This window comes from Myotis myotis, unplaced genomic scaffold (genome assembly GCF_014108235.1).
Source record: "Myotis myotis isolate mMyoMyo1 unplaced genomic scaffold, mMyoMyo1.p scaffold_m19_p_4, whole genome shotgun sequence".
Lineage (NCBI taxonomy): Eukaryota > Metazoa > Chordata > Mammalia > Chiroptera > Vespertilionidae > Myotis > Myotis myotis.
In genome coordinates this window covers 4196739-4222148 of record NW_023416346.1, presented here as the reverse complement: position 1 = coordinate 4222148, position 25410 = coordinate 4196739, and the positions used below count along the sequence as shown (strand labels likewise).

The window sequence follows — 25410 nt, the reverse complement described above, 5'->3', positions numbered from 1 at the left end:
TTCCCAGTCACTAGGGCAAAGGGCAGGTTGACATGTGATCCTAAGAGATTATAATGGCCAGATCTCAAGCTTGTGTGTGTGTGTGTCAGGAAGGGCAAACATTTGAAACAGAGGCCTTACGGAATTTTACATTATACTAAACAAATCCTCAAGCAATAAGTTTTCAAAGTATAGAATTTTGAATTGAAATTTTAAGTTAATATTCTGATAGTGCCGAAACGGAATTTCGGTTCATATGCAGGCTTCACTAATTACCATGCAATTGTGGGCATGCTAGTCTACCTCTCTCTGCCTTGGTTTCCTCATTGGTAACATGTCAGTGATAACACCTATAAACTAGTTTTGTGATGGTGAAGTTAGATAATGTATATAAAGCCCTTAGTAAAGAGTCTACTCTAGCTCATGGTAAGTGGTCAAAAATGGTAGTCATACTGTTTTTTTTTTAAAGTATTAAAATTCTTTTATATATCTAAATCTTACCTTATAAGTAAGATTGTAGGTTTCTTCTTTAGGGCAAGGGTTGTGAGTCTTGTTTATTTCAACTAGTATATCTGGAACAAATCTAAGAATATAATAGATGCTTAAGTAATATTTACTAGTTTGAACTGAGGTGAGTTTGTGATTACTCCTAAAATACTTGCTTTAAAAGAGGGAATAAATATTGCTATACAATTATGTATTCCAGCATTCATTTTAACCAAATCATCTTTTGCTTTGCTATGGTGATTTGGGACCAACTTGTGGCAACCTGAGTGTGTGTGTGGTTGTGAGTGTGACAGGGAGTGGGGAGGCTGGTTGAGGTGATGTCAATGGATTCTCTAAGGCACAGAACTAGCCTGCAGCTCACCTTCCTGACCATTGCCTCTAGCTTTCCTCCTGCGGCCTGAGCTGGGCTGTTTATGTGCTCAGAGCAGCTGTTGTGGCCGGACTCCTCTGGGCAGGGCTGCTCGGGCCCTTTCCCATTCTTCTAGGCTGCCTTCACTACAAGAGGAAATGAGATCTTTTCCTTTTAAATATTGTTTAGTTTATTATTTTTATTGAGGTCTAGTGGATATATAACATTATGTTAGTTGTGGGTACACAATGTAATGATTCGATATTTGTATATATTGCAAAATGACCACCACAATGTCTAGTTAACATCTGTCATCATACATAGTTACAGAATTCTTTTTCTTGTGATGAGAACTTTTAAGATTTACTCTCTTGCCGAAACCGGTTTGGCTCAGTGGACAGAGCGTCGGCCTGCGGACTGAGAGGTCCCAGGTTCGATTCTGGTCAAGGGCATGTACCTGGGTTGCGGGCACATCCCCAGTAGGGGGTGTGCAGGAGGCAGCTGATCGATGTTTCTCTCCCATCGATGTTTCTAACTCTCTATCTCTTTCCCTTCCTCTCTATAAAAAAAAATCAATAAAATATATTAAAAAAAAAGATTTACTCTCTTAGCACTTGTGTACTTACAATACAGTATTGTTCACTATAGTCACTATGCTGTATGTTACATCCCATGACTTATTTATTTTATAATGGCACAGTTTGTACCTTTGAGCCCCCTTTGCTCATTTCACCCTCCCCAAACCTTTCACCTCTTGTAACCACCGATCTTTTCTGTGTATCTGTGAGCTATTGTTTTTTCAGATTCCAAATATAAATGAGATCATATGATATTTGTCTTTGTCTGACATATTTCACTTAGCATAATGTACTCAAGGTCCACCCATGTTCTATTATAGATATCACGTTTGCTTTATCTCTTCATCCAGTGGTGGACACTAAGGTTGTTTCAGTGTCTTGGCTATTGTAAATAATGCTGCGATTTGAACATGGGGATGTATATATTTTTCAAATTAATGTTTTCATTTTCAGGTAAATAACCAGGAGTGGAATTGCTGGATCACATGGTAGTTCTATTTTTAGTTTTTTTTTTTTTTGAGGAACCTTCATACTGCATGCCATAGGGGCTGCACCAATTTATATTCCTACCAACAGTGTATGCGGGTTTCCTTTTTCCACGTCTTTGCCAATACTTGTTATTTTTTGATAATCACCATTGCAACTGGTGTGAAGTGATATCTCATTGTGGTTTTAATTTGCATTTCCCTGATAATTAGTGATGTTGAGCATCTTTTCATATATTTGTTGGCCATTTGTATGTCTTTTTTTTTTTTTGGAAAAATGTCTTCTCAGATCTATTTTTAACTTGGATTTATTTTTGCTGTTAAGCTATATGGGTTCTTTATGCATTTTAGATTAGCCCCTTATCAGATATACGATTTGCAAATATTTTCTCTCATTCAGTAGGTTGCCTTGAAACAAGAAAACACAAGCAAAGAGACAAAGTCTTTTTGAATTTCCACTCAGACTTCCCTGCCAGTGCATCATGCTTTGCAAGAGACAATTGCCCTGGCTGTATAGAGTCCTGGCAAAGTGTTCAAGTTCAAGCAGCAAATTCAGGATAGTGATTACCTCTGAAGATAGAGGCAAGGGCATAAGCTCTGATAGAGGGCTTCAGTTGTATCTAAAATGTTATATTTTTATGCAGGGCTATGGGGTATGTCAGTGTTCATTTTGATATGATATATGCTATTTATTGTATCAGATATTGTATTGTCATGGATATTATATTATGTTGAATTTTCTATCATTTTTATGTCTATATTATATATAATAATACTGTATTTTTGAATATTTTCAGGCTTTATATGTGTGGAATTATCAGGTTTTATGTTTCCTTTTAATCCCTATTTTTTGCTTGAATTTTTTTGAGATTTGTCCATATTAATATTCCATTTTATAAAGAGATCATTGAGGTATCCTTTCTGCTACTGATGGACATTTAGACTGATTCCTATTTTTCACTCATAAAACACTGCTATAACAAATCCAATATATAGTTCCTTGTGCACAATGCAAAATATATTTCGAGGTGGACTTGCTAGCCGATAAAGCATATACACCTTTCACTTTGCTAGGTATTGTCAGAGGGATTCTTCTGCTTTACTTTCCTACTAGCAGTGTATGTGAGCTGATGTTGGCCCACATCTTTCTTAGTTCTTGGTAGCATACTCCAGGCTTTTACTTCTCTCGCCAGATCCCCAGAAAAGATGGGAGAGGAATGAGGAAGAGGGAGGGCAAGGTTCTACTATTAGGTGGAGAACGTCAGCTCTGAGAAATATCCTGTTACATTTATTTCAATGAGCAAAAGTCTTTATTCTCTGTTTTGGTGAAAATAATGTTAGACTTCTATGGGATAACTTATATTTTTACTCTGAAGTAGAGGAGGTTCCCTCCCCCGCCCCGTTTTCACTCTTTGCAAATATGCCAATTAGCAGACTAATGTTCTAAATGTTCACTTGTGGTAATAGTTATTTCTAAATGTTTTAAATAGCATGGAGCATTGGGTTTATTCTTATTGCTTTTCAAAGTTTTGAATTTGTTACAATGAATTGAATTTAAAATGTGACACAACTTTCTGGGGAAAGATTGATCATAATTATTTGTCACTCTAATACGCATTTTGTAATGGGAAAAATAAATGACAGAAAATGTTTGCCTTTTCAGACAAATAAGAAAAATCTTAGTGAATAAGCTTGGTCATTTTATGTTGTCTCTTGTGTTCACAGGTAGAAGAGGATAAGTACAAAAAAGTGTTGGTGTCTGAAGTTCAGCATGGAAGACGTGAGATGTTGCCTTATGGGCCAAAGAAGAAGCCTAATCACAGTGCATATCATTCAGGAGAGGGAAGTACACTACCAGCCTGGGTAGCTTTTGATAAACACGTAAGTCATATACCATGGGGAGAAGTGCACTCTTAAAATGTGACATGTACTAAATATTAAGTAGACTTGAGAAAATCAGAATCCTCAGCGTCAATGTTAAGGCTAGTTGTTCTCAAAAGACACACTCAAGAACAAAGTACCCTAAACAAAGAAACAAACCAATAGTGCAGGACACCAAATGTTCACCTTTCTTGGCTAATGCTTATCAACCTTTCTTTTTTAAAATTAATTTATTGTTTTCAATTACAGTTTACATTCAGTATTATCTTGTATTGGTTTCAGGTGTACGGCATAGTGGTTAGACAATCATATACTTTCCAGAGTGTTCCTCCTGATATTTCCAGTCCCCACCTGGCCCCATACAGTTACTACAGTATCACTAACTATTCCCTACGCTGTACTTTACATCCCAACAACTATTTTGTAACTACCAATCTGTACTTCTCAATTCTTTACTTTTTTTCACCCAGTCCTTCAACCCCCTCCTCTCTGGCAACCATCAGTCTGTTCTCTGTGTCTATGAGTCTGTTTCTGTTTTATTTGTTCATTTATATATATATTTTTTTAGATTCCACAAATAAGTGAAATCATATGGTATTTTATCAACATTCCTCTCATCTCCTCTCTAAGATTTTCTTCTATAGATTCTAAGAGTCTGGTTAGGCTATCACTTTTGCTTAGTGAGTTGCCATTAACTAAATAATTTTGTTTGATTTTTAATGTCCCTTTAGATAGCAACAGAAAGATGCCTTCTCTTCTTTTCTCCATACTAATTATGATCCCCCATCCCTGAGAACCAAAGGGTGCCATGGCAAGAGGTGTAGATGAGACAGAAAGAGGTACTATTATTAGAGAAGAGTCTGAACTTCTTAATGTGCATATTTATATATACTGGCATATTGACAGTTGACAAAGGTAATCCATTTGAATATCTTAAAAAGGGACTAAGATCAAAAGGAAAAAACCCCAAGGTGACCAGTCATTTCTCATTGCTTTATTTATTGACAACCCTGTTCACTGCCCCATGTTCTGTTCTCCAAATCAGAGCCTGTTATTAGATTATTTAGGTCCTGTAATTAAAACATAATTCAGGACTAGATAAAGAATTCAAACTTTAGTATGCTGTTTACCAGGCGGTTTGTAACATGGGTTGGTTGGCAATACTTTGATTCCATTGAAAATGTTTTCAGATTTGGTAGAAGTGACATATCCTATGCCATCAGATTAGGGCTCATCACTTTGAGCACATATTTTTTGAAGGTCAGTTCTGACACTTAATGGCGATCTATCAGACTGTAGGGAAGCTGCTTTCTTGGGAAACCATTTCTACTTTGAACATGAACCAATACTTCTCCCTCTTAAAAAATTATTTTCAGTACCTGGCTCAGTGCTGGACCCAGAGTTCAGAAACAATTTCTGGGCTAATGTACTTGGGTGGATCATTTATGATTTTCTGTTAATATCAGCCTTATAGGTGGTTTGCACCCCATCATTCTAGAATATTTAATTTGCAAGGGCCAAAGAAAAGATTCTACTTCTACTTCTTGTGTCAAAAAGAGGATTATTTACAATAGTTGAAACTAATCCACTACTGAATAAGTACTGTTGTAGGTCACAAAATATTTATCTATTCTCTTGAATTTAAAGTTGAAAATTCCTTTTATTTTATGTTTTTCTCAATATGTAATATGTGCCTTTCAATTATTTTGCAGCCCTTTAGTTACTTATAAAATTATGTAGAATATTTCATGAAGTTGGAATAATTTTAGCTTCTAAGTACTTGAGAAAATGAAGAGCTTGCTCATTTCAAGCCTAACTAAATGCAACATAATTCTTTCAGTTATTTTATTGGTCAACTTCAATTAAATATTCATTGAGTTTTAAATGAGACACTAAGACTATGAAATATTTACATGCTATGATGAGATTGTGAACTACAGACTGGATCCTGGTTAATACCCTTAGCAAATTATAAAGCACTTTCTAGATTCGTGGTTCAACAAAACAAATCAACACCTGTTAATCATTTTTCTTAAAAATGAGACATTTTCAACTTGTTGCCAGTTTTTGCAATAGTTTTTAATCATAGCAATATATCCAGGGTTACATTCTCAAACAGTACAAAGTAGAAATAAAGGCAGTTCCTTGGAAAGTGTATGAAAATTAATATTTGTAGTAGATGCTCTTGGCACCCATCCAGATCCACATTAAGGGTAGGGCATCTGCCTTCCCCAACTGAAGTAAGTGCTTTGGCACAAAGTTTACATTTGTAACTCCCTTATGGAGTGTTGCTCTTGGCCAATGGGCATTGCATCACCTAGAGAAGCCTGGGAGGTTACACTGGCCCCTTTACCACAAGAGGGGGCAGGAAATGGTTGACTGATTTGTCAAGGGTAAAGAGCTTGCTTCTTCAAGGTGGCACCTCTTTGTTCTGATACTAGAGGCCCAGTGCACAAAATTTGTGCACACGGGGGCGGGGGAGGGTTCCTCAGTCCAGCCTGCACCCTCTTGCAGTCCAGGAGCCCTCAGGGAATGTCCGACTGACAGCTTAGGCTCGCTCCCCGCCTAAGCCATCAGTTGGACATCCGTAGCGCTGCTGCAGAGGCGGGAGGGGCTCCTGCCACCGCCGCTGTGCTCACCAGCTCTGAGCCTGGCTTCTGGCTGAGCAGTGCTCCCCCTGTGAGAGCACACTGACCACCAGGGGCAGCTTCTGCATTGGGCATCTGCCCCCTGTTGGTCAGTGCACGTCATAATGACTGGTTGTTCCCGTTTGGTCTATTTGCATATTACCCTTTTATTATATATGATGATGGTAGGCTCATAGTCCCTGTGCATCCAGCCAAAGCCAAACTTCACATGAGAATGCATCCTTGCTTGGCTGCTCCCCCTCACTCCCTTCCAGGTTTTTCCTATGAGTATGTCCATAACAAATCACATGCACCTAAATCTGTTTCCAGCTCTGCTTCTGTGGAGCCTAGCCTCAGACAACATCCCAGTTTTTATCCATAATTCTAAAAGTGACCACCAAAATGCTGTGTTCAGGCTGACCATCAAATTACAAGCAGAGAAGACACTATTTTCAGTCACCCAAAGGAGCCATTATTATCCTATATGGCCCGTATGGCAGACATTTCTAGCTGTTTATCTTTTATTCTCCGACCTCTCCTCATCTCAAGGAGAGAACACCAGTTTTATTCAAGCTGGAGATGTGACCACTTACAAGTGTTCACTGCCGCAGGCTACTTGCAGCTAGCCCGCCACGTGACTCACTTCTGGCCAGTGATATATGAGTTAAGGTTTATTGGGTGTGGCTCCTGCAAATGTTTTTTTTAATTAAAAGAGTCAGGCTCAGCTGACAATTTTCCCCGCCCTTTGCCCTACCTTTGTTTTTCTGTCTGGAACTAGGACATAATTCCTCAGGGCACAGCAGCCACCTTGTGAGTGCTGCCATCATGGAGCCATTATTTCCAGGCCCAGGCTGTCTCCCCCTGGACTTCTTGTTATATGAGAAAAAAATCAATCCCTATTTCAGAGATTCTCAGCCCAAGGAGGCCTTTAGAAATGTGGGAAGGTGTTTTGGGTTGTTACAATGACTAGGAGCAGCACTGGACTAGGTGAGGTGAATGAGGCACTTGCCTTGGGTATAAAATTTAAAGGGCACCCCAAAACTCAGTACTCAAGCCAGATAATATTTTAATGAAATATAAAAATCAAAATTAATGCAAAAAATTCATGATGAACAAAATGCCAACTTCAATATGGTTTTATTGATTTCAGAGAGGAAGGGAGAGGGAGAGGGAGCTAGAAACATCAATGATGAGAGAGAATCATGGATCAACTGCCTCCTGCACGCCCCACACTGGGGATCAAGCTTGCAACCCATGCATGTGCCCTGACTGGGAATCAAACTGTGGTTCATAGGTCGATGCTCAACCATTGAGCAATGCCGCCGGGAAAAATGCCAACATTTTAAAGACAGGATCAGTGCTATGCTTAGCTATATTAGAGCCTGAGGCAAAAGGAAAAAAAAATAAGTAATACTGATTCCATCTTTATTTAACATTTGGCATAATGGATATTTTTGCATTAATTTTGATGTTTTAAATCACCTTGCTCTAGGGCCAGCCCTAAGTGGGAGGTGCTGCTGCTATTAGGTTGCTGGGGGCCAACTAGGATTTTACATCCTGCAATGTGGGAAGGGCAACTGGAACTGGAGAGAATGTTCTACCTAAAATGCCAATTGAGAAACACAGTTTTACTTGATTAAAACTCCTGGCATTAGCAGAATTATGCAAACACCCAAACATAATTTTGCCTGATAACACACCCACCTTCCAAAGACTAATTATTTTATTAATTTCATTTAAATATAAGTAAGCACCTATTCACTCACACCAATTAGTTGCAGTCATCATCCCAGCACCTCCACAAGGAAGGAGCAAATCTGGATTTGTTCTTATTCTATAAATGAGGAATTGTTTACAAAAAGTGGGCCAGGTGCCAGGGTCCTGAGGTTGTGCTGAAGGCCCTGGAACTGTCAGGTAATGTTAACCTTAAAAATACATTAGCCAGTTATTTTACCAGTAAAAATGAGTTTGTTCAGAAATGGCAGAGCAATTGCAATTTGGGACGTGCAAACTATGGGAAACCATAGGCAAGTCCAGAGATCAAAGGAGGGGAGTGTTGCCTTATAGAGACAGAGAAGGAAGTTGGGAGGGGAGGTTATAAGCAAAAGTCCACTGGAGGAGAGTGAGACTTCAGGGGGGAGATGGCTTCTTCTTGGCTGAATTGTGGCATTTCTCATTGGCTGGGTTGTTGCTGGGCAAGGAGAAAAATCTTCCTTTTTCCTGCTGTAGTAATAAAGTAAGCCTCTTCCTGTTGGGGAGTACAAAGTATGCTTCTTCAGGCTGGAGTCTGCAGAAGGCAGTGTGTGACCGTGTGTGAGAGGTCTCCCACCAGGGCAGTGGTTCTCAACCTGTGAGTCGCGACCCCTTTGGGGGTCGAATGACCCTTTCACAGGGGTCGCCTAAGATCATCGGAAAACACATATATCATTCCATATTGTTTTTGTGATGAATCACTATGCTTTAATTATGTTCAATTTGTAACCATGAAAATACATCCTGCCTATCAGATATTTACATGACGATTCATAACAGTAGCAACATTACAGTTATGAAGTAGCAACGAAAATAATTTTATGGTTGGGCGTCACCACAACATGAGGAACTGTATTAAAGGGTCGCGGCATTGGGAAGGTTGAGAAACACTGCTTCAGGGCTTCCCAACTCTGATGATTTTAAAGGAGGTTTTCTTTATTTTCCCATAGCTAACTAACGATAATTGTGGCTTAGTCACTTTATCTCTCTGAGCTGCATTTTTCTTGACTGTAATGTGAAGTTTGGCTAGCTGATTACGAACGACATTTTACCACTAGCAGCCTATGCCTATGACTAAAAGCAAATTCATTTCATCCTAGAACTGAGCCCAGACCCTGGATCTCCTGGCCTGGGGCTCTTTCTAATCACACCAGGCACGTATTGCTTCATTATTAATTTAAATTTGGCATTTCATAGTTTATGATATGCTGTTCTTGCTATTGTATATGATCTATCATTAGATGCTGTTGTAAAAAGTCAGACTAGTTAGAAATTTTCAAATGACAATGTTTTTATGTGACTTTTATCTACATGTTAAGTAGCATTTACATCGACTCTACAATTATGCTCTCATTTCTTTTCATTTTTCAATGGGTCCTATTTAGCCTAATTTGTTTGCTATTTTGCAAATGACTCTATTATAGTAAAGTGGCAGGATAAAGGTTGATCCTATGGGATATGAATGCATTTAAGAATGATATTTTATTTTTCCATCTATTATGAACATAATTATAATCAAACCTACTGACCACAGAAATAGACTTTTAATAACTTTGTATTCATTGGTATTGGGCTTATGGTGAGCTGATTATTTATGTAGTACTGTATGAATCTCTATGCTTTGAACAATATAAAGATAAAATTTAAAGTATAATTTGATCTCTTAGGTCACCTTGATTTTTTTTTAATTGAATAAGTTGGTTTATTACTCATTGCAATGAGGGAAAACACACACCCTTAGTAACCACAGGATGTCTAAGTGAGCAGGTATTAGAAAAGGTTTACCTATAGGATTGGGGCTTGTGTTATGTAATTTTGGGGAGGGCTTAAGGAAGGGGGGCCTTGCTCTGGATTGGTTGCTATTAAGAAACAGGGGTACTTCTCTGATTGTGTATCAATAAAACTGACTTATAATATAGACTAGAGGCCTGGTGCACAAATTCGTGCATGGGTGAGGTCTGGCCTACCCGCCCCAATGGGGGCCCATTGGGCTGGGCTGGCGGGGGGTGGGTAGGGGTTATGTGTGGTTGGCTGGCTGGCCCCGCCCCCAATTGGAGTGTTGGGGGCTGATTGGGGGCAGGGCCAGCTGGGAGGAGGGGCCGAGGGTGGTTGGCCACCTGGGGGGAGGGGCTGTGGGCAGTTGGCTAGTGGGCCCCACTCCCGATTGGGGTTGGGGGACCGATCAGGGGCTGGGCTGGCTGGGGGGGGGGGGGACGATCAGGGACTGGATCAGGCCAATTTGCTACCACAGTGCATGTCATAGCCACCAGTTGTTTTGGTTGTTCCGCTGCTCCGGTCATGGCTTTTATATATATACTAGAGGCCTGGTGCATGAATTCATGCACAGTGGGGTCCCTCGGCCTGGCTGGTGATTGAGGCCTATCGGGGCCGGCTGGGTGGGGGGAGGAACCCCAGGAGGTTGGCCTGCTGGCCCCCCAATCGGGGCCTATTGCAGGGGACAGCTGGCAATGGGGAAGGACCATGGGAGTTTGGCTGGCAGGCCAAGGGACTGGGCCGCAGGAGGTTGGCTGTGGGAGCGCACTGACCACCAGCGTACAGTTCCTGCATTGAGCATCTGCCCCCTGGTGGTCAGTGCATGTCATACCGACTGGCCGACTAGTCGTTCTGGTCATTCCAGTCGTAACAGTCACTTAGGCTTATATATATATAGACTAGAGCAGCAGTCGCCAACCTTTCGGACCTCATGGACCACCAGTGGTCCATGGACCACTGGTTGCCGACCACTGGACTAGAGTAAAACTACAGCTATAATTGGGAAAGAAGCGGCTGTCACTCCTCTGAGCTAGGAGAGGGGGATGTTTGACATTTTATGGCTTAGACAGTGTTCATGTTCAGTCTGTGTTCAGATGTGGTTACGGAGTGGCCTTGTTTTTGTTTTGATCCATCGTGGTCACAGACTGGCCTTGTCGGAGGTTGGCGTTCTCTGAAAGTATTCATATGCAACAGGAGGATACCAAAGCTTTTCTGTAGCTGCCAGCCCAACATGTAGCAACACCAAGGCCAGCTGATAGTGCCAAGTGGGCTCCTGAATGTCAGGGGCTACTCTTCTCTTTCTCACCCCAAACCAGCCAAAATTTTAAATTTTTCTATAGGGGGATCAAGGAGCAATCAAGTACATTAGAATTACATAAGATTAGCAAAGAAAAATACATGAATATGGATTCCTGAAGTTTTGCCTGAAGCCAATTAGGAATGTTATAAAATACAAGAGACCCGGTGCACAAAAATTCATGTATTCAGGGGGGTCCCTCAGCCCGGCCTGCACCCTCTCACAATCTGGGATCTCTCGGGTAGGGTCCGTAGGCCTGGCCTGAGATCAGGGCCTATCGGGGCTTTCCTTCCCCCTTCTGCAGGCAGCTGGCCCCACCTCCACTGCTGCCACTGCTTACCACCTGTGCAGCGCTGCCCCACCTCCCCTGCCACCAGTGGCCTCCCTCTGCAGGCGACAGGTGTGGGGTGCAACGGCTTGGCTGGCCTGGGCCTCTCTCTGGCGGTGATCGCTGGCTGGCCACACAGCTGCCACAGAGTCGCTGCCCGTGGCTTGGGCCTCCCTCTTTCTTTGCTGGGGGGTGGGGTCAACCCTGCAAGAGACCATCTGTCTACCTGATTGCCCCTAACCGCTGGCCTGCCTACCTGATCACCCCTAACCATGTGCCTGCCTACCTGATTGCCCCTAACTGCTCGCCTGCCTACCTGATCACCCCTAACCGCTGGTCTGCCTGCCTGTCACCCCTAACCACTCTGCCTGCCTGCCTGATTGCCCCTAACTGCTTGCTTGGGGGCGGAGCCAGCCTGGTGAGGGGCCGTCTGCCTACCTGATCTCCCCTAACCGCTGGCCTGACTACCTGATCACCCCTAACCACTCTGCCTGCCTAATCACCCCTAACCACTCTGCCTGCCTGCCTGATTGCCCCTAATCGCTTGCTTGGAGGCAGAGCCAGTTTGTCAAGGGGCCATCTGCCTACCTGATCTCCCCTAATCACTCTGCCTGCCTGATCACCCCTAACTACTTGCTTGGGGGCAGGGCCAGCCCAGTAAGGGGCTGTCTGCCTACCTGATCACCCCTAACCACTCTGCCTGCCTGCCTGATCACCCCTAACTGCTTGCTTGGTGACGCAGCCAGCCTGGTGAGGGGCCGTCTGCCTACCTGATTGCCCCTAACCACTCGCCTGCCTACCTGATCACCCCTAACCGCTGGTCTGCCTGCCTGATCACCCCTAACCACTCTGTCTGCCTGCCTGATTGCCCCTAACCGCTTGCTTGGGGGCGGAGCCAGCCCAGCAAGGGGCCATCTGCCTTCCTGATCTCCCCTAACCACTGGTCTGCCTACCTGATCACCCTTAACCACTCTGCCTGCCTGATCACTGCTAACCACTCTAACTACCTGATCACCCCTAACTACTTGCTTGGGGGCGGGGCCAGCCCAGTGAGGGTCTGTCTGCCTACCTGATGTCCCTAACCACTGGCCTACCTACCTGATCACCCCTAACCGCTGGTCTGCCTACCTGATCACCCCTAACCACTTGCTTGGGGGCAGGGCCAGCCTGGTGCAGGGCTGTCTGCCTACCCGGTGCCTCTAACTGCTGGCCTGCCTACCTTATTGCCCCTAACCACTTGCCTGACTGCCTGATCACCCCTAACCATTGGTCTGTCTGCCTGATCACCCCTAATCACTCTGTCTGCCTGCCTGATCACCCCTAACTGCTTGCTTGGGGGCGGAGCCAGCCCGGTGAAGGGCCTTGGTGGTTCTGGTCTCTGGTCATTCTGCTTAATGTGGCTGGTCTTTTATTATATAGGATAATCAGATTATTAAAGAAGATAGAGTTCTTCCCTCTCTTTAAAACCTGGAGTTCAGTAATTAGACAAAATTTTAAGACCCTTCCCTCAGGCCAAACATTAGCCCAAAGTTAAAATTGTCTTTTTGAACTTAAACTTGAGTAGATACCACTACATACCCATTAGGATGTATATAATTTTAAAAGACTGTCAAATACTAAGTGTTGGCAAGAATGTGGAAAAAGTGGAACTTTCATACATTCCTGATAGGAATGTAAAATGATACTGATATTTTGGCAGTTTTTAAAATAGTTAAAAATGTAATGTTTACAATATGACTCAGTAGTTCCACTCCTACATATCTTTCTAAGAGAAATTAAAATATATATTCACATAAAACTTCATGGCATCATTATTCATAATAGTCCCAAACAGGGAACAACCCACTGTCCATCAACTGATGAATGGATAAACAAAATGTGTTATAGCCACATAATGGAAATTATTCAGCAATGAAAAGCAACTATGGTATATATTACAACATGGGCAAGACTCAAAAAACATAGCAAGTGAAAGAAAGCAGATAAAGAAGACTTCGTATTGTATGATTCCATCTATCTGAAATCCTAGAAAAGGCAAATACATTAGAGAAAGCAGATCCGTAGTTGCCTAGGGCTGGCAGCGGGAGAGGGAAATTTTAGGGGGTGATGGAAATGGCCTAAATTGGATTGTGACTGTGTAAATTTTGAACAGTTGAACTGTATACTTACAAGAGGTAAATTTTATGCTATATTAATTGTAGTTTAATATATTAGTTTACTAGGACTGCCGCCATAGACTGGGTGCCTTAAACCACAGAAATTTATTTGCTTACAGTTCTGGAGGTTGGGAGTCTAAGATCAAGGTGCTGGCAGGTTGGTTTCTCGTAAGGCCTCTCTCCTTGGCTTGCAGATGGCTGCCCTCTTGCTACCTCTTCACATGGTTGTCCTTTGTGCACACTGACTAGTTTTTGAGCATAAAATATTTGTTATTTGCAACATTTTAGTTCACAAGTTGGAACTAATAGTTGCTATTTGATTTGTGACTTATAGGTTAGATAGATTTATATTATGTTTTGAATTTTTAATCTATAGAGTAATGTTTATGTATGCACTTTCCCCTTCTAAATTCAGATCAGATGCAAGTTTATTGGAAACATTAAAAAATTATTTGCCTTCCTCAATTTTGTATTTGCAGGATTCTGCTCTATAGTAAGCTTACTCCTTTGATGGTGGGTGAGAGTGCCTATGTGCTCTTTTTCCAGCTTTCCCCAATGATAACATAGTATATAACCATAGTGCATTATCAAAGCCAGGAAATCTATATTGGTATAATACTAAACTTGCAGACATTATTTGAATTTCACCAATGTTTAGATGTACTAATTTTCTCCTTAGTTTATAGTTCTATGAATTTTTTTTATCATCACCTAAGGATATGTTTATTGATTTTAGAAAGAGAGAAAAGGAGAGAGAGAGAGAGAGAGAGAGAGAGAGAGAGAGAGAGAGAGAGAGAGAGAGACTGATGTGAGAGAAATACACGTATCGGTTGCCTCTCATATACTCCCTGACTGGGAACTGAACCTGCAACTTAGGTATGTACCCTGACTTGGAATGAAACCCACAATCTTTTAATATACAGGATGATGCTCCAACCAACTGAGCCATCTGGCCAAGGCTATAGTTCTATGAAATTTTATTGTATGTATAGACTTGTGTGACAACCACCACAGTCAGGTTACAGAATAATTGTATTCCTTTAGGATTTTATTATTTGAGTCTTTATTTTAATCAACTTTATTGTGGTAAACCTTATTTTAATTTTTCAAATCAACTTTACTGAGGTATAATTTATGCATGATGAATGTGCCCATTTTAAGCATACGGTTTCATGAGTTCTGACAAACGTGTCCATCACCACCCCAAACACCATAAAGAATATACCTCTACCATCCAGAAAGTTCCCTCATGCCCCCTTTCCTTCAGCCCTCTGCCATTGCTGTGACTTTGATCATCATAGATTAGTTTGCCTGTTTTGAACTTCATATAAATGAAATCTTACAGTCTATATTCTCTTGCATCTAGCTCACTGTTTCGGATTTAAGATTTGAGGTACAGCTTTTATAACATGTATGTATATATGCAAAGTGCAGCCAATTCAGGTAATAATACACCATAGCGGATTTCTGGGTATTTGTATAATTATTTTTCATCCTCTGGATTCATATCCCTTTATTTTTAAACATGCTGGTTTTATTTTTTCAAATAAATTACTCTCCTAAACCCCTTCAGAGATTTTTAAACTTTTAAAGATGTTAGAATTGTCCATATTCTTCTACTTATTTTAATTATGACTTTCCACTTGAATACCTGTTTTGACTATGATATTCATTGTGCTGTTTAGTGTGTAATAGTTCTTTTACTAAAGAGGATTCTCTAGGGACACATGTCATCATCACAAACCATTCATCAGAGGTATAAATAATGGAGGGAGCATGATTGTTTATTCTAGGACATCAGAAATGGGGGGCAGCAGGGAGGGCATGAATGCGACAGTATTCAAAGGGAGGCAGACATGCTTATCTCCATTATTTTTTCAAAGTTTTCCACCCTCTCCTCCTCGATCTCTCACCCTCCTTATTCCATTCCCCCATTCCCCTTTTATTCTTTTTTTTTTTTAAATCCTCATCTGAGGATATTTTATTCCATTGATTTTTAGAGAGAATGGGGGGGAGAGGGAGAGACAGAGAGAAATACTGATGTGAGAGAGACACTTAAATTGGTTGCCTCCGGCATGCCCCTGACCAGGGCCAGGCCTGCAACTGAGATATGTGCCTTGACTGGAATTGAACCCGGGGCCCTTCAGTCCACAGGCCGATGCTCTATCTATTGAGCCAAATCTGCTAGGGCTTCCCCTTACATTCTTTTGTTCTTTTCTCTTTTACTGGGCTTGTCTGTCTCTTCATCTTCATTATCTTTACTTTCTCTACTTTTTCTTCCTCTGGCTCAGGCCTGGCAATTACTGACTTCAACTGTTCGAAGAGTATAACCATCATCATTATCATTATTGTTATTACTCGTGGCCCGGTGCATGAAATTTGTGCACATTAAAAGGGAATTAATTAGAGGAAATATTTTAATATTGCTATTTGCCCTTTCTCTATAATAGAAGTGTCAGAGATGAAAGGAAATTAGTAAAATGTATATGAAAATCTCCCTCCTGTCAGAGTCTGGGGTGCACCGCAGAACCCAGAGTCAAGTCCCCGTCCACCTGCACGCAACTCAAAATTGCATGAGACCCAGACCCGGCTGGCCCCACCCCCATCAAGCCCCGCAGGGAGGGGGGCACAGCCTTAGGTCCCCCAGCCCAGCGCTGGGGGGGGGCGCAGCCTCAGGTTCTCTGTCAAGCCCTGCTGGGTGAGGGGCGCAGCCTCAGGTCCCCTGGCCCGGCGCCAGGTGGGGAATGTGGCCTCAGGTCCCCTGGCCCCGGTGCTGGGGTGGAGGGTGTAGCCTCAGGTCCCCTGTCAAACCCCGCCGGGCGGGAGGCGCAGTCTCAGGTCCCCTGGCCTGGCGCCAGGGGGGGGATGTGGCCTCAGGTCCCTGGCCTGGCCTTGGGTCCCCTGGCCCTGGTGCCAGGGTGGTGGGCACGGCCTTAGGTCCTTGGCCCGACCTCAGATCCCCCAGCCCCGGTGCCAGGGTGGGGGACATGGCCTCAGGTCCCCTAGCCTGGCCTCAGGTCCCCTAGCCTGGCCTCAGGTCCCCCCGCCCCCACGCGAGGGTGTGATGACCATTTGCATATTAGCTCTTTATTGTATAGGATTACCAAGGTTTTCCCCTTCCCTTTGCCCATAGTTTTGGGTGTTTCCCCAAATATAGTGTTGACCTATGTGTACAGTGGTTGGGGTATACCTTGGAAACATGGTCCTCCTGCAGCACACTCCTAATGTATAAATATTTGGTAAATTTCACATATATTACCAAATATTTTCCTTTATATTTTATATTATAGGCGTTTTATCTGTTGTATCTTTAATGTTTGAATATTCAGTTTTCTCTATTCAGTTTATGAAACTCTATGATTGGCAATGTGATTTCTGTTGGGTAGAATAACTCCCCTTTTCTAGTCCTAATTAATTTTCCAGGAAGTCTGATTTTAAGCAGTGGGTCTGAATCTCTTCTCTCAGTAATATCAAGTATTTTTTAATGGCATTGCTCAATAGATTCTATAAGGATGTAAAAAGACTATATTGTAGTTTTGACAATATTTTTAAGCTTCCAGCTTTGTATCCTACACTGATTTATATGTTATTCAGTAGTGTTATACGTTCATTTTCTCTCCAAAGCTCTGTTATATATGTATATATAATTTTCTTAATCCTTTAAATGGTACTGTCCTGTCCTGTGGTTAGCAAGTACTGATTTTCTAATTTTGGCTGAAAGGTTAACCAGTAGACAAAGAGTTTAAGTGTTTTGTACCAGTTATATGGTTAATTAGTGATAAAACTAAAAGAAGACTATTCTAGCATTTTAGCTACATCTTTTCCCCTTTTATGCATTATAAAATCAAATCTTAAGAAGTACACAAGTAAAAATAAATTCATTCAATGCTTATACTGTCCATATAAGTGCATTTCATCTTGAACCTTAGGGTTAGTCATGAAAATTTGAGCATGAATTATAGATTAAGGATGATAATAGTTTGTAAAGCAAAAAACTATTTGGAAGTCATCTTTCTATAATTTGTATTTTTTGTCATTCATTTATTCAACTTACCTTACTGACCATCTCTTATGTTCAATAAGCTAAATGAGATTCAGATTTGTAAAAACTGAATTTTCTTAAAATAAGATATGCCTATTTAAAGACAGTATCCATAGGAACACAAATTTATCAAAAAAGAGAAGTGAGAGAAAAAAAGGAGAATTTAGAATGAGATTATAACTTAAAGCATTGATATTTAGATGAGCCTCTCCACCTTCACAATCCCAATTAAAATGACTGCAAAAATTTAAAATATGAAGAAACCATATTAGTTAGTGTTGGAGGCCAGGGGTGCTGTTTTCATGCTGCAAACTTTGAAGAATTTCCACCAGATAGAGTGCAGATGGAATCGTATTGGAGAAATATACCAAAACCAATTTTCAATTTCATTTTTTAATAAGGTGACAAGAATTGAGTTGGGGGTTAGGATAACCTGTAGGGGCTTCTGCTTGGATTACTTTCACAGCTATTGATGGATTAAAAGTGTCACTGGGAGAAGTCCTACGGAGGGAAAAGCAGGCCCTGCGTTAAGGCCTTTCTCTGATGTGTCAAGCATGCATATGAAGGACTGGCTACCTGCGTTCTGTTCCTGGAGTGGCGGTCAGGTCAATTTCTATGGAAAATTTTGAAGTTTTTCCTGCAGGGGACTATCCACGGCCTCAGCTTCCTCCCTACTTCTCTTGACATGCTGTATGAGAATTTCTTTCAAGCACAATAGATGGTGAAGGAAGGGAAGAGAAATTACCTGCCCTATTTTGGGGGAAATACCAGCTTGAATAGACTGCTCTTTGTTCAATAACCTAAAATAGTATTTAAGAGGCAGAGGAAGAAAACATATTTCAAAAGTATGTTTCCTACAGGAAAATGAATATGTTGGATAAATTTGCTTTGTGTTTTCTATTGAGTGTAAGGAAGTAACAAAACAAAGTAAGCAGTTAAAGCAGACTCTGACGCGAAGGCTGGCGGGAGAAAACAGAACAAGAGAATACATTCAGAAGACTGCTGAGGCCGCTTGTGCTGAAGCAAGTGGAAGAGGATGGCACTCACCAGCTTTTCCCTGCACCTACTCAGCTATCTTAGGACCAGCTTGAGGCTGAAGAAAACGAAAGATCCCAGAGATCATTACAGACCCCACCGGTCTCCTGAAGAAAACCTCCCCCATACAGGCACTGGAAAAGCTGGAGACCTCGGTTATGAAAGGATTTTGGAGATGGAGGTGCTTTTCTAGAGATCGTGTGGCCCAATATCCACTGCATACGTGCTGAAAGAAAAGTCAAAGTCAAATGAACTGGCTATTCAGATGGAAAGGAAAAATCAGATCAGATGCTGAAGGAAAAATTAAGTATGATGCAAATAAGCCCATGGACATGGGCAATAGGATAATCAAGACCTGAGGGGAGTGGGTAGGGGCTGGAAGGAAGGGGGTGGTGGGGGGGGAAGGGAGGTATCTATAATACTATTAACAATAAAAATCTATTTAAAAAGAAAAAATAATGATGCAATTGCTTGACAAGGACAGCCAAAAGACAAGATCATTTACAGCGAGTACACTGACCTGGTTCACAAGGAAGTCATGAATGCAGATGATCCCGACCTGTAAAGAAGCTGCTAAAGAGATAACAGAAAAGACAAGGGTGGGCTTAGAGAAGTCTGTGTCACAGAAGGTTGCTGTGTCCATGCCTGTTTGAGCAGCTGATAAACTGGCTCCTGCTCAGTTTATCCGATACACACCATTTCAACAAGGAGTGCCTTTCAACCCTGGAGCAAGACAGAGGGTTATTCGGATGGTGGAAATGCAGAGAGCTCCAATGGCGCCTCCAACGTTCAAGAGTAATAAGAAAATTCCCCAGGGACCACCTTCTCCTCCAGCACCTGTCATGCATTCTCCTGCCCCAGTGGTCGGCAAACTGCAGCTCACGAGCCACATGCGGCTCTTTGGCCCCTTGAGCGTGGCTCTTCGACAAAATACCGACTTCTGTGCATGGGCCACGAAGTTTCAGTTGCACTATATGTGCGTGCCCGCACGTGGTATTTTGTGGAAGAGCCACAGTCAAGGGGCCAAAGAGCTGCATGTGGCTCACGAGCCACAGTTTGCCGACCACTGTTACCCGAAAGATGACTGTGAAGGAATAAGAGTGGAAGATTTCTCCTTCTAGTTCAAATTGGAAAAATGCAAAGGGCTATACAATTCCATTATGCAAACATCTGGCTGCTGATGGAAGAGGACTGCACACAGTTCATATAAATGAAAATTTTGCCAAACTAGCCGAGGCCATCTACATTGCTGATTGTAAGGCTTGTGAAACTGGGGAAATGCATGCTCAAGTAGACAGACAGCTCAAAAGGAAAAGAAACATGAAGAGAAATGGCCCAGAAAGCCAGGGAGAGAAGAGCTGGGATAAAACCCATGTGGAAAAAGAGGATAGGGAGGCATGTGAGAGGGATGAAATCTGGCACAATAGGCAAAAAGAGAGACGGCATGACTGGAATCTTTCCAGGGCAGCTCCTGATAAGAAGTGGATACTGCAGAGAAATAAAAATCAAGGTATCAGTGAGGTTATCTCATTGCTCCTGGTGTGTCCAGTCCTCGGACTTCCAATGAAGTTCAGTATGACCAAAGGCTGTTCAACTAATCCAAGGGTATGGGCAGTGGTTTTACAAATGGAGAAGACAAAATTTACAATGTTTATGGTCAAGTCTGGAGAGGTGGTAAATATATGCCTCAGAATAGTTGCAGGCCCAGTAAAAATCTGGATAAGGACACATGTGGTGTTGACCTAGAAGCCAGAATAAAACCAACAGATTTGTTCCCAAAAAGTTTTCTGGTTTGGGTCTTAGGAAAAGAGGTCAAAAAGGAACAGTTCAGTTTGAGGAAGATCCTTTTGGGTTGGACAAGTTTTTGGAAGAAGCCAAACAACACTGTGGCTTTAAAAGGTCCTCAGCAGCTGCCCCAAGAAATATGAGCATGAGGCAAGAAGAGGGGGAGTAGATACACCTCTCTTCAAAGCGAATGGATTATTATCCATAACCCTAATGATGCAAGTCATATGGGGGAACACTTTCTAAATGGACCAGCTAAAAACCAAATCTGGGTTTCAAACCCCAGCACGACTTTTTATTATGGGAGAGAGGGGGGATGGAAAATTCTACTCCGAACTATTAAGTTGGTGTTGTTTTTTTTTTAAGTGGCTTGTGTTTGTGCTTCTCTCACCTTTTGGAATTTATAGAACATGTCCCACAGATGAAATTAAAACCACTTCCTTTTGTTTGACGTTAGCACTTTGAGGTTAAGCATTTGTGTAAGAATGGTTGCTTGTGTGTAAACTTACCCCAAGCACAGTGAATAGAAGGATGTTCACATATGGCAACTGTCCTGCCAAATGATGTTTGTCGCTGTTGTGCTCTGTTCTAATTTTGAATGGAGAAAATAAGTGCTTGCTTGTTTCAAATAAAAACATTTAGGCAAACAGTTAGCCAGTTTTTCTCAGTGGTTAGAGCTTTGGCTGCAGACTGAAGGGTCATGAGTTTGATTCCGGTCAAGGGCACATACCTCTGTTACAGACTAGATACCAGCCCGTCAGGACACATACAGGAGGCAACTAATGGATGTGTTTCTTTCACATCGATGTTTCTCTCTCTATGTCTCTCTCCATCCCTTCTACTCTCATATATATATACACACACACAAACACACACACACACACACACACACTAGGGGGCCTGGTGCACGAAATTCATGCACTGGGTGTGTGTGTGTGTGTGGGGGGGAGTGTCCCTCAGCCCAGCCTGCCCCTCTCACATACTGGGAGCCCTCAGGCGTTGACCCCCATCACCCTCCAATCGCAGGATCGGCCCCTTGCCCAGGCCTGACGCCTCTGACAGAGGCGTCAGGCCTGGGCAGGGGACCCTCATTTCCCCCCGTCACTGGTTCTGCCCCCAGCCCAGGCCTGATGCCTCTGGCCCAGGCGTCAGGCCTGGGCAGGGGACCCCCAGACCCCTCCGATTGCTGGCTCTGCCCCTTGCCCAGGCCTGATGCCTCGGCCAGAGGCGTAGACCCCCATCACCCTCCGATCGCCTGATCGGCCCCTTGTCCAGGCCTGACGCCTCCGCCAGAGGTGTCAGGCTTGGACAGGGGACTCCCATCTCCCCCCGATCACTGGCTCTGGCCCCCGCCCAGGCCTGAGGCCTCTGGCCCAGGAATCATGCCTGGGCAGGGGACCCCCATCTCCCTCTGATCGCTTGCTCCACCCCCCACCCAAGCCTGACGCCTCTGACCCAGGCTTCAGGCCTGGGCAAGGGGACCATCATATCCCCCCAATCCCCGGCTTCGCCCCCCGCCCAGGCCTGATGCCTCGGCCAGAGGAGTTGACCCTCATCACCCTCCGATCACCAGTCACCGGATCGGCCCCTTGACCAGGCCTGAGGCCTCCGCCAGAGGTGTCAGGCTTGGACAGGGGACCCCCATCTCCCCCGATCACTGGCTCTGGCCCCTGCCCAGGCCTGAGGCCTCTGGCCCAGGAATCATGCCTGGGCAGGGGACCCCCATCTCCCTCTGATCGCTTGCTCCACACCCCGCCCAAGCCTGACGCCTCTGACCCAGGCATCAGGCCTGGGCAAGGGGACCATCATATCCCCCCAATCCCCGGCTCCGCCCCCCACCCAGGCCTGATGCCTCGGCCAGAGGAGTTGACCCTCATCACCCTCCGATCACCAGTCACCGGATCGGCCCCTTGACCAGGCCTGAGGCCTCCGGCAGAGGTGTCAGGCCTGGGCAGGGGGCCCCCAGCTCCCCGCGGTTGCAGGCTCCGCCCCGGCCCAGGCCTAACGCCTCTGGCTGAGGCGTCTGGCCCGGGCAGTGGGGACCCGCAGCTGTAGCCACGCCGCGATCGTGGGCTCCGCTTTAGGCCCAGGCAAGGGACCCCTAGCTCCCGGGACTGCCAGCTTCGACCGTGCCCAGCTCCCATCGCTGGCTCCACCCCTACTTCCTGCTATCACTGGCCAGGTCGGAAAAGGCGCCTGATTCTCCGATCATGGCTGGGGGGCAGGGCAAAGGCAGGGCCGCCTTTGCCCTGCCCCCCAGCTCTTAGCTCCCCCCTGGGTTTCCGATCACTGTCAGTGGCAGGGGGCTTCTTCCTGCTTTCCCTTTTGCCTCCCTGCATTGTGCCTACATATGCAAATTAACCGCCATCTTGTTGGCAGTTAATTGCCAATCTTAGTTGGCAGTTAATTTGCATATAGCCCTGATTAGCCAATGAAAAGGGTAGCGTCGTACGCCAATTACCATTTTTCTCTTTTATTAGTGTAGATATATATAAAATATATAGAACATGTTCCTCCACAGATGAAATTAAGACTATATATATATATATATATATATATATATATATATATATATGTATATATATATATATATATATATGGAAAATACCCTTGGGTGAAGATTAACAATAAAATAAAATAAAATAATAAAATATTACTGAATGAGACTTTAGGTTAAAAGGCAAACTAGATATTCTCCCAAAATGCAGTGGAAAAGGTCAGATATAAGAGCAATGAGATACTGAAAGGTTGGACAGAGGATAGAATTCTAACCTAAAGAATTAGAAACTAGATTAAAAGCAATGGAGTCAACTAAACGTACCACAAGAAAATAATAAAAAAACCCTCACTTTCTCAACTATAAAAACACATAGATCTGCAGATGGAATGCTTAGTATGTACTAGAGAAAATAACAAAAAAAAAGACCAATAATTAGACTTATCCTGGCAAAGAAATTATCAAGCATTCTGACACAAAAAGTAGTGTAACCCCAAAGAATGAGAAGTTGACATCAGGTTCTTTGCAATATTAAATGCCAGAAGACAATGAAGCACAAATGAAGCCATATCTATTACTTTTAGGGGAAAATGTTTGTGACCCAGAAATTCTAGACTCAGCAAAAGGAATATATTTTCAGATACATAATTTCTCACAAACATGCCATCTACATATTTTTTTCTGAGAAAGTTGTTTAAAGATGTACTCCAGACAATTATAAAGCAAATTAAACAGTTCATCCATGGGAAGTCATGAAATAAAAGGATTAGTGGTGAATAAAAGAAGAAAACTTATAAGTAACTTTCAAATAAATTTTATTTAAAGTTCAAAACAGAATGTAAACACTATAAATGGTTAAAGACTAATACTAATACAATGAATTCCAAATGCAAGATAGGGATATAAAAAGGAGAAGTATTTAGGTAAGTTTTGACATATATTGACTTTTAGAATTAATACTTGAACTGACAAATCTTTTAAAAGTGAAAAGTAACAATCAAGGGAAAAGTTTATCTTTATAGTATCTTTGTCTAGGACCTGTGAATGTTCCTTTAACTCTACTTAATAAACAGATACACTTTGTACTTTTAACTCTATTTTTAAAAATGACTATAAGTAAAGTTACACCAGAATATGAACATTGTAGGTAAATTGGTGGTGGGATTTTGTAGGATGTTAATCTTTAGTAAGTATGGGCGTGAAGCATATGCATTTTTAAAAAGTACAGATAATTTGGTACTTTTCCAAATCTAACCACAATCACAATGGGAAAGATATTAACAAAACAGTGGGTTCTGGGTTGTAGAAATATCCTGCACTTCTTTCTGTGCCTATTTTCATATCTTTGTAAAGCATATGCATTATTTTTATAGTGGGAAAGTAAACTTCCTTACAATAACAATTTCTATAGCTATAGCAGAGTTACAATTACAGGCAAATTTATGGCATTAAATGCTTTATTCTTTCCCTCTCCCAATGAAAATTAAATTAAGCATTTGATTTAGGCCATTAGAAAAAGCACAAAAACCCCAGACATCTGAGAATTGAAGGGAAAAAAATCTCAAACTTAAAGGCAAAATATTATAAACCAGTAAACGGAATAGATTTGAACAAGAAGTCTAAGAGTTGATTCTTTAAAACAAACAATTAGACTCCTAGCTTGTTTGCTCAGGAAAGCAAACAAAAATACACAAAGCAATCCAATTAAATCACAAATTTAGATACACTAAAATGTACAACCTATGCTAATTATGAAGCGAAGTGAATATTATAGTGAGTATTAACTAGCAAAACTGACTCAAAAACAATGCTGGAATTAGTCAATAACATCAGAGAAACGGCCAAAGTGCTACTCCTGTTGTTAAGGTGATTGTCTCTAAGTAGGAGGAGCATGGACTAGTTTTTTCTTCCACTTTGTGCTCTGTAGTAGTCTCAAAAATCTATAATAAACAAGTACTAATTTTAAAGTCAGATATGAATAAACACCAACTGAAAAAAAAAAAAAAGAAACAGCAGAATCCTCCATCTCCCATCTCTCAAGACAAAGTGGGCAGTTTCTTCCTTTTTAGCTTTAAAGGTAGAAACAGCTGCCTTTCTGAAATTCAAGTCAAGCAAAATATTGACCTGCAGTGAAAGGACTGCCAAGGTTCAGAGAGCCTGTTAATGGGCCTGAGATGCCTTGTGACTCCAGGCTGACTGATGGCCCAGGGACCACTAACAGCAAATTGAATTTCTAGATCACCGGCTGCCTTCATGCTCTCCGATACCTCCAGAATGGGAGAGTAGACACACCAAGTGCTATACAAAGTGCTCTCTCCATACCAAAAGGTCTTAGTTTT

General features: G+C 42.4%; 1 protein-coding gene and 1 pseudogene across 1 annotated transcript in view; both read left to right on the top strand.

The window, feature by feature from the left end:
* EFHC2 (EF-hand domain containing 2) overlaps nucleotides 1-25410 on the top strand; it is a 156183-nt gene that overhangs the window by 15160 nt on the left and 115613 nt on the right. The window contains exon 2 of the mRNA XM_036305029.1: nucleotides 3624-3779. Within this exon, the coding sequence (XP_036160922.1) occupies nucleotides 3624-3779 (156 nt within the window). The remainder of the gene's footprint in view (nucleotides 1-3623; nucleotides 3780-25410) is intronic.
* LOC118654232 lies at nucleotides 18791-20820 on the top strand (annotated as a pseudogene).